Genomic DNA, 9,976 nt, shown 5'->3' with positions numbered 1-9,976 from the left:
CGAGCGCTGCACCCAGGAGATCTGCACTTGCTCTAATACTCTGCTTGATTTGCATAATTTGGGTCAGTCATGGGGCTTGAACTCTGGGCCTGGGCACCATCCCTCAACTCTTTAGCTCAAGGCGAGTGCTCTATCACTTGAGCCACAACGTCACTTCTGGTTTTCCGGTGATGCTCACAGGGCAATTCCAAAGCACCTCCAGTAAGAACAAGGCAGAAGTGACCTGGACTGACGTCATGACATCTCCTTGGAAGTAACAGGGCCGGATCAAAGCTACCAGTCACAACTCGCTGGGACAGAAAGTGGCTTTCCAAAACCAAACAACTGGCCAAAGAAATGATGCTCAGAGATTCCCAGGAACCCCAGGGGATGTAGGTGTGGCTAAAGGACAGGATGAGGGCCGTTGTAATTTGAGGTACGTAGGGAAGAAGGTAAAGCAAAGGATGTGTTAGTTATATTTCCAATGACCTTTCTATGCTCTCTGAGATGGCCTGATTGCATGACTGAGTGGATATTAAATTAGCACACACTTCTTGACCACTCACAGGGAGACTGACCCTCACTGAAAATCCCAGGCTTCCAAACCTCCAGGACAGGGAAATCATTTGTGTCTAGAAGCAAGGGACCTTGGTGATGGAATTCAGTAGTCCCAACACCATGTGAACATTATACTCTTAAGAAAAGTACTAACAGCACCTTTCAGATAGTGAGGCTACTTATTGTTTCTTTTTGGGGGGGGCGGGGGGGGAGTCCGGTCATGGGGCCTGAACTCTGGGCCTGGGCGCTGTCCCTCAGCTCTTCAGCTCAAGGCTAGCGCTCTACCACTTGGGCCACAGCACCACTTCCGGCTTTTTTGTTTTTGCTTATGTGGTGCTGAGGAATGGAACCCAGGGCCTCAGGCATGCAAGGCAAGCGCTCTACCACTGAGCCACCTTCCCAGCCCTGCTTATTGTTTCTTACTTACAATGATTTAGTACATGCAGCTAAAAGAAGGCGTTTTCTATGATAACCAGGGAGCAGGCATTAGCTTTCATCACAAAGGGCTCTGGTATAAGAATAATAGGGAATCTCTTGCTATTTGCTTGCTAAATAATAGCTGTAATTATATCTTACATCACTTAATAAAAATCATTCCCATATGACAAGAACTGCAATTTAACCGAATTCTCCTGCCCCAATTGCAGTTACTTAAGAGCTTTTCTTGGGTCCAAAAGAAAAAGATGTGTTTTCTTTTCTGCTAAGTTCTGTTTTCTAGGCCTTTTCAAGCTCAGGATCTAGCAGACAACTGGCATCGACATACAGACGTCATCAAAAGCAGGAAACGCAAATTAACCTGCCTTTCCCAACAGATCCCGCTTGGGGTTTGAGGCAAGGGCAGAGAGCAGTCAGGCATTTGACAAGTGGTCTGTGTGAAATCTAGGGGTGTCTTTCCTCTCAGGAGAAGCCTGAGTGTGTGGAATCAGCAGACTGGAGTCCCCAGGCTACTGGTCCATGGTGGTTCAGCATTTTCACAACACGGAGCAGCGATGCCGTCAGCTGGGATCGGGCGTGGCTCCTTCCCTGAGAGCACTCAGCCAAGGCCTTGCGCCTGCAGACACAGACGTCCAGAGCTGCGCTTCCCAGAGCTGGTTTTGATCAAAGCCATGAGATCTCGGTGGTGGGAAATGGTTACGGGCTTCTGGGGCTGTGGTCACGGTGACAAGCGCTGGTCTGCACCCTCAGGCCAGACCGAGGGCTGTGGTGTGTCACCAGCTGCTAGCACGGAAGGAAACCTCAGAAGGGAGCCAGGGAGTCAGAAGTCTCTGTGCTCTGTGACAACCACAAGTCCCGGACTGCTCATAAATCCACTCTTATCTAACATTGATTTACTTGGCTTTGAAAGTGAGAACAAGGCGGGAACATGCGTCCTGCTGTAGCGGTAAGACTGACCAGGAATGTGAGCTGGAGTGCTTTGAGTTCTTGTTCTTTTGGTCACGGCACTGTTCCATAAGGCAGGTGTTATCAGCAGCCCAAGAAGTAACTTACCTGAGGCAAACACGTTATCGACACAGAAATACATAGAGGCTTTCAACACGCAGATCAGAAAGTGCGGAGGGGTTTCTCTGTCAACATTCTATAGCTTATCATTTAAAAAGTAATTAAAACAGTCACAAGCATTTTCTGGCACCGAGCTGGAGAAGGAAGCCTGCTTGCCCTTCTTAGCTTGTCTCAAACCATTGAAGAACACCGATGCTACAATAAACATCTGTTTATTTAGCCTTTTTTCAACCTGCTCCCAGAGCCCGAGAACGGGTGAGCGCAGAGCGCCCCCTGGTGAGCAGCGTGAGGAATTCCCCCAGTGAAGGCCACAGGGAGCTAGCGGCCTGTCGCTGCTTCAAAGCTACCCACAAGTGACTGACTGACTCCTGAGCCTCCTGTTCTCCATCTCGGGTTCATTCACTCCTTCATTCATTCACTGAGGAAATACCGAGGTGTGCTCCAGCTGTGGACAGGACGCTGGGGAGGCGAACTTCACACAGTCCCCTGCCCTGGCAGGCTTTTCTGTCCTCCCGCCTTTCATCTTGCTGCAGGCCCACCCCTGGTGCAGGGTGGACGGGCTCTGCTGCCCGGGGTTCCCAGCGAGCTGCCGTCCGACCTCTGTGCGCTCCTAACACTCGGCGCCTTGAGCGAGGTATTGGCACGCTGGCTTGAAATTACACATGTACACGTACATGTACATGTACATGAAACTTCATCTCCACACTTCCTCTAATCAACTGCTACAGGTTTTTACACACATGACCCTCCGAGGAGGGCTATTCCTGGAGAAAGGAGCAGAGAATATCAGGGCGGTGGCATCCTGGAAATGTAGTACTCGGGAGGAGAAGAGAGGAGAATCCCAAGCTCAAGACCAGACAGGGATATGAACTGATATACATGCATCATACATACGTACGTACATAAGGAAAGAAGATTGTTTTCCCTTTGCAGATTCGAATACCAACGTTGATTTGTGAACTCTATGGCAAACTACTGAGAGAACGGATTTTTAGGCTTCAGGAGTCTGAATATTTTAAGTCATGATTGATCCCTTAAGCCAAAGATTCATGAGTGAAGAGTTTGCCTCCTGTAGCTTGGCCCACCCACGGGCCGAGGTGAGAGTTCAACAGGGAGCCGGGCCCCGCCCTCCCTCCATGCTCCAGCCACGCCCCACAGCCCACCCCTCGCTCCTAGCCAGTCCACAGGGCAGACACGGGGCAGCCAGTGGCAAGGCTGCAGCGAAGGGGAAAAGATAGCCCACAGAGGCAGGGACATCCAAATCAGGACACCTAAGAGACGGAGGCAAGACCCCCCGGGGGCCTCCAAAGACGCCAAAAGCCCCAAGAAGCCGGCAAAGGGCCGGGCTCTGGGGAGGGCTGCCGCCAACTCTGCGGCTTCTTCCCCTACACATCCCTTACCTCACACTCAGTGGCCAGCACTGCGCGGGAAACACTCGCTTTGTCAGATGCTATAGCCAGGAGCCCGGGTTCTGTGTGTGCCATTCTCTCAACTGTCCGCTAACCAACCCTCCAACACCATTGATAATCAAGTAAGTCTAACACTAGCGCCCACGCGAGGAAACACAGGATGCAAGCACGCACAACCTCAGAATCCTCAGGGCTCCGGGTCTTGGAGCACACACCAAGACTGGAAAAGACACTGCAGCCGGGCGCCGCTGGCTCACACCTGTCATCCTAGCTACTCAGGAGGCTGAGATCTGAGGATCGCGGTTCAAAGCCAGCCTGGCAAAAAAAAGTCCCCACGAGACTCTTATCTCCAATAAATTACTCAAAAAAGCCAGAAGCGGCACTGTGGCTCAAGTGGTAGAACACTAGCCTTGAGCACAAAGGGGCTCAGGGACAGCGCTCGAGTCCTGAGTTCAAGCCCTAGGACTGGCATAAAAAAAAAAAAAGACACTGCAATTATGTTTTTAATTAATCACTTTTATTAGATTAGTGCTAGATAATATTAATAGTTCTGCCAACCTTTTATATAATCAACATATCATAAATATATGGATAGTTCCCTCACAAAGATAAATATCTAGTAGTTCAGAACAATCTCATTTATATATATATATATATATATATATATATATATATATCTAGGAAATGCTGCCACCAGTGATATGATCCTTGCCCCTCTTGCCCTCCACCCCCCACCCCCACCCTCACCCACAGAGCCCCATGAGAATGGAAAGGCCATCAAAGAGCATGGACCAGGGGCTGGGTGTCAGGACTACGAAGTATGGAAGACAGAGCTTCGGGCACCACGAAGAGCAGAGAACGAGGCGCAGCCGGTGAGGAGGGGACATTTCTTTTCTCCTTCAGACCACCTGGTGAACCACGGGGCGGACGCACGTGCAGCCCACAGACACGTGCATCTTCTCCAGCCGGAAGGAGTGTGCGCAGCCCTGGGGCTCCCTCCGGAGGACCAGGATCTCTTGCTGGATGGCCACGGCGTTCATGGAACTGTCCTCCCGCCCCTGGGCGTCCAGGCAGCCCGCGTGTCTGCACCGGGCCTCCGCGATCTCCGAGGGGAAGCGGTGAGGGTCCCGGGTGACGCTGGGAGGGGAAGCGAAGGGGGGCGGTGAGGCGGGGCCTGCAGGCCTGAGTCTCACAGGTATGCACACCCCCTCCCCCCCCTTGCCTCACTCCTCGATGCAGACCCCTTCACCGTCGTGAATGGAGCTTGCCACCCCCTGTCCCCTCATGGGGCTGAGCGCCTCGGTGATCTGGTGAGAGATCGGCCTGTCGCTCCCCACACACAATGTCGCCATTCAGCGAGGATCCCAGCTTCCAGCCCACTTCCACTTGCATTGTTATTGGTATAGTTAATACTCATCCTGTTGCCCGGAGACTGAAAACCAGCAGTATGTTTTCAGAATACCACCGGGTGCCCCGGTGAGCCAACCAGAAAGCCTGCACAAAGCAATCCCTGGGGCCGCGTGCTCCTGGGACCTGTACCTCTATTAGCACCGATGGCTTCTACAAAAAGGTTTCCCTATTGGCAAGCCCAGGTATGCACAAGGGTACCTTGATCAGACATGCCCCTCCACCCCCGCGACCCTCCCTCACCCTCGCTTCCCCTTCAAACCAGTCTCCACCAGCATCGCTGTTGCATTTTTAGACATGTAAGTAAACTATTTTAACTATATTCACCCTCTCCGTTTGCCACACACGCGCACACTCACACACACACTAGACAGAACCCATTTTGCCTTCCTGTCGTTCATCTTTTTCGTGTAGGCTACTTGGTCAAAGGCGGCCCACCCTGACCTCGCATACATGAATGCCAGCGTCACAACCAGATTGAACCCCTCAGTTCTAACTTTCTCCATCCTCACTACCTCCTCCTGTGAGTTTCATTACGTCCTCTTCCTTCACAGCCTCATCCTGTATTCTCGGGATTATTCACCCTCGAATGTTCTCTCTTCCTCGCCCTCTCATCCCTCATCGAGTCCCACAATGACAACCAAGCTCCACACACATAGACACACGTAGAGATGACCCTGTAGATAGCCTCAGATATGTGGATCTTTGAGGGGTAACAGCCACATTTGAGGATCTATAGCTACAGACAAAACCCACCTAGCCTCCGCTTCTCACTCACAGCGCCCCCGCCCACACCTCAAATCAGAGCAGATCCCTTACACTGATTTTCCCCGTTACTACCTAGCCTCATATGGGCACGATACTACATTAAAGAACCTTCTCTTCCAATGCTAAAAGTGTGTGAAAAGGGACTGGGAAGGTGGCTCAGTGGTAGAGCGCTTGCCTTGCATGCGTGAGACCCTGGGTTTAATTCCTCAGCACCATGTAAGCAGAAAAAGTCAGAAGTGGTGCTGTGGCTCAAATGGTAGAGCGCTAGCCTTGAGCTGAAGAGCTGAGGACAGCGCCCAGGCCCAGCATTCAGGCCCCATAACTGACCCCCCCCCCCCAAAAAAAAAAAAAAGCGTGTGAAAAGTTTCTTCGTGAAGAAGAAAGTGGCAGAATTGAGGGGGGAAAAAGGGAAACCAGATGTTAAAACCATTAACCACACAGGCAGACCTAGTCCAAAACAGCAAGCGAAGGCTGAGGCCGGCGCCCGGACCCCGGGTGGAGGGTGACTGTGAGCAGAGGTTAGACAGGGACCGTGAGCCCAGGCATGCCCGCTCGCTCCGTATGCAACGGGAGAGTGAACATCTCCAGCCTCAAGCTGTGGTCCTCCGTCTTCCTGAGAAAATACAACTCCGTGGTTAATTATAGGGTTTTCTAGCTGCTCTAAGTCTCCTCTTGGATGATTCCAATGTGTCGCTCTAGTTCTCACAAGCTGGGCGGGGGCCTGTCCCCGCTCCTCCTCCCTGTCCTCCCTCCCCCTCCCCTGCCCCATCCCCTGCCATGCTTACTTGTAATCCCACGGGGAGGTGGAGCGGTTCTGGAAGTCCTGGAGCACAGCGGTGCCCTGGCTCTGCCTGAGGATGCGCATGTCCACCCGGACCGTGTTCTCCTCCACAGCGGGGCAGTGCCCAGCCTTCCGCCCCGCAGTCCCCAGGCCAGGAGCACCCGCCGGGGGGATGTGAAGAGCTGCCACCTCCCTCGGGAGGACCAGGCCCAACGTCAAGAGCAGCGGGAACTGGACCTGGGAGGGGGAAAGGTTGCCATGGTTACGGGCTCTGGAGTGGACGGCAGGCACAAGGAAAGGCACGGGCCAGCCCCAGTTGGTGTATGGTCATCGTCACCGAGAATGGAACGCCGTGCCTGATCACACCAGGCTGCCAAGCTGAAAACCGACCTCACCGGCCCGGTTATCCGTGACCTCCGATCCAGGAGACAGAGACATCAAGGTCTAGGACTGGGTTTCCGTCCCTCCTGGCCTCCTTGTGTGAGTTTTTCTTCTTCCCCACTGGAGGATAAGATTCACTTTGTAGTAATGTTAACAAGAGCGGTATATAGCCATGGTGCTGGAATTACACTTGTAATTCCAGCCGCTTGAACTGGAGGGAGGTTGGAGATCAGGAGGATGGAGATTCAAGGCCAGCCTACGCAAAGTCATCGCAAGACCCGCATCTAACTGACAAAGCAGGGCTGACAGGCCCGCAGTCCCAGCTGTGCAAGCGTTCTGAGGATGAAGGAGACACTGTCAGAAAAAATAAATCAACAAGAGGGCGTGCGGCTCACTCCGGAGCCTGACAAGCGAACACAACACGCTGCCTTCCAACCCTGGCACTACCACAAAGGAAAGGAAGAACCGTTATATAAATAATATGAATGGAATGTTCTCTGTAAAGTGCTCTCTCGCAAGAACAGCGCAGAGGTCTGATAAAGTAGAGTTTTTGGTTACAGTTCTCACAGCCCCTCCTCCCAGCCATCACCCTCAGAATACGCAGCCTTCTCGGCTGTTGAGTCCACCCTGCCAGCCTGGCCCCAGCCCAGACCAGCTTCAGCCAGAAGCATCACTAAACAATAAAGCTTGGATCACCTGTCTCTCAGGCAGTGGTTGTTTTTTTTTCTCTGTTGGTCGTGGGGCCTGAACTCTGGGCCTGGACGCTGTCCCTCAGCTCTTCAGCTCAAGGCGAGCGCTCTACCACTTGAGCCACAGCGCCACTTCTGGCCTTCTCTGCTTAGGTGGTGCTGAGGAATCGAGCCCAGGGCCTCGTGTATGCAAGACAAGCGCTGTACCACTGAGCCACCTTCCCAGCCCAGGCAGTGGTTTTTTATATTCTCTGGTGGTGGCACATTTGTGTCTGCATAAGACTTGCACCTACTAGATTGAAATTTCCTGGGAGAGAATAGTAGAGTCAGCTCCATAAGGACTTTCTAAATGAATGAATGAAACAGAGTGAGTGAAAACAGAACAATGCAGTTAATGAAGCTCAGTGCATTAAGAGAAGCATTATGCAAAGCCATCACTAGCAGAGGTCCAATTATCTAATTGAAGGAAGCAGGAGCACTAATGACGTGTGACAGCCAGGATAGGGAAATGACTCCTCTGTCGCCCCAGCACCCATTTTTATACTAATGCTGAAAGATCAGGTTATCTGGCGTGAAGAGGAACGCGCAGAAAGCTTGCTTGGTGAGGATCCCACTAAAAGAAGAGCAGAAATCTCTCCCACATCCCTTTGCACAGCCACACGTTGCTCACCCCAAGAACACACGGCCATCCCACAGGTCCCAATGCCAGGGATGCCGCCGACCCCGCTCAGAGTGGGCGGTCCTGCAGAACTAGAGCCGAAGCTGAACTGCACTTCCTGGACCTGAGGTGCTTAGGGCTCACCTTTGCCAGGTAGGAAAAGTGATCCGAAATGTGGGTTTCCATGTTTTTGCAGAGTCTGGAGGCAAGAAATGATCAGAGCAGTGAGATCTAGATTGTAGTGTCTCAGGTCTAGAGTCCCAGAAATCAGTTCCGGGACTCTTGCTAGCTGTGACTCAGTGTACACGGTGATCCACATTAAACATAGCATCCTGCCTGTCCAAATAAAGACTCAGCGCAGGTGGCAACTGCAGACATTGTACAAGTGTCACACGGTGGACAACACGGATGTGCACCGTCCCTCACAGCCCTTCTGTCTTGACAAAGTGTTGCCAAGCTTGCACAACTCAGATGAGAAAACTTCGATAAGATGCAGACTTAGATAAGAAGGCCGTTGGTTTCCTCCATCTATCACTTCTTCAGATTTCATGATAAATTCTTCCTCTGAGTTTTCTCTTTCCTCTTCTATAACCTATGCACTGATTCTCATTATCAAGGCTTAAAATAACTAGATCTTGAAGTAATATGAGTTAGAAGAAATTATTAGCATGCTTCAAACATGTCATTACTATTTTTCCTTCTGTATTATTGGGTATTCTAGAAAACACTAGATCCTAACAACTACAGAGCATGCACTGATGACCTCAATGAGACAACAATCATTGGTTAAGCTCACCACCCTCTGAGCGCCTATCTGGAGACTCCAACCTAAGTATCAGTGGTCAATGCTATTGCTATTGAAGGCCATTGCTATTTTTTTTTTTTTTTTGGTGCTTTCTTCTGTCTTGCTTTCCTGCTCTACAATAGAGAATGACAGCATTCGCCTAGAAGAGGCCACACCTACCCCACACTTGGCTTCTCCAGATGGAGGAGTTGGTCATGTTTGTGTCATTAAGGCCCAACTGCAGTCTTTTCAGAGCTTCTGCTCTAATCACTTAGGACTCCAGGTTCCCAGAGCAAATAGAAAGGCTCACAGTCGTCACAGTCTGTCTGACAACAGGCACTGTGACCTGCAATGCCGCGGTGCTGATGCAGCTGTGGGTCACAAGTGCATCGAGATGGTGGGCAATGTGGTTCGTGCCTGTCATCCTCACTACTCAAGAGGCTGAGATCTGAGGATCAAGGTTGGAAGCCAGCCAGGGCAGGAAGGTCCATGAGACTCTGATCTGCAATTAACCACCAAAAAGCCAGACGTAGAGCTGTGGCTCAAGTGGTAGAGCACAAGCCATGTGGAAGGGAAGGAAAGGGGAGAGGAAAGAAGGGAATTGATTGGAAGCATAAACTATGTAAGAGATTTGCTTGAAGGTAATGTCTTTAAACTCATTACATTGACCTCTGAGTCACTGAAAGAAGAGCAGAAAACCCACCCTCATGTCTCAGGTTTTGTGTTTACAGTATCCAGTGATGTTAACTATACCACTCACTTGAGCTTTTGGTTGATTTTCAGTCTTGTCTTTTTTGTAGAGCTATGATTTAAGCCCAGGCCTTGTGCGTGTCCTCTAAAGCAACACTCCCAGTTTAATTAAGCTTTTGCTCATCTGTATAATGGGAAAAAGCAATCCCTGACTATCCCAGTAAATTGGTTAGTACCTCAAGGATAATATAGTAATACTGAGCCAAGTATGGTGGTACATGCCTGTATTCCTTAACATTAAGGAAGTTGCGGCAGGACTGTGAATTCCAGGCCAGCCTGTGTATATAGCTAGACCCTAACTCAAGAATATGG

The 9,976-nt window shown here is 51.0% G+C and overlaps 1 protein-coding gene across 1 annotated transcript; it reads right to left on the bottom strand.

Annotated features, from left to right (window-relative positions):
• Positions 1 to 4,256: 4,256 nt before the first annotated feature.
• Positions 4,257 to 8,316, bottom strand: Il17f (interleukin 17F). Its single transcript, XM_070017215.1, has 3 exons — positions 8,275 to 8,316; positions 6,407 to 6,639; positions 4,257 to 4,583 (listed from the first exon to the last, which is right to left on the bottom strand). The coding sequence occupies exons 1-3, from the start codon at positions 8,314 to 8,316 to the stop codon at positions 4,346 to 4,348; spliced, it is 513 nt and encodes a 170-aa protein (XP_069873316.1). The 3' UTR covers positions 4,257 to 4,345.
• Positions 8,317 to 9,976: the final 1,660 nt, after the last annotated feature.

This window comes from Dipodomys merriami, unplaced genomic scaffold, assembly GCF_024711535.1.
Source record: "Dipodomys merriami isolate MVZ:Mamm:240054 unplaced genomic scaffold, mDipMer1.0.p SCAF_122, whole genome shotgun sequence".
Classification (NCBI taxonomy): domain Eukaryota; kingdom Metazoa; phylum Chordata; class Mammalia; order Rodentia; family Heteromyidae; genus Dipodomys; species Dipodomys merriami.
The sequence above is the reverse complement of the archived record's forward strand: the minus strand, read 5'-3'. Positions and strand labels throughout refer to the sequence as shown.

Excerpts from the sequence above, each read along its gene's own strand:
- Il17f (XM_070017215.1), bottom strand. The coding sequence starts at position 8,316 with ATGGAAACCCACATTTCGGATCACTTTTCCTACCTGGCAAAG. Across the intron at positions 6,640-8,274 it reads ACTTTTCCTACCTGGCAAAG|GTCCAGTTCCCGCTGCTCTT; the intron begins GTGAGCCCTAAG and ends TCCCCCTCCCAG. Across the intron at positions 4,584-6,406 it reads ACCTCCCCGTGGGATTACAA|CGTCACCCGGGACCCTCACC; the intron begins GTAAGCATGGCA and ends TTCCCCTCCCAG.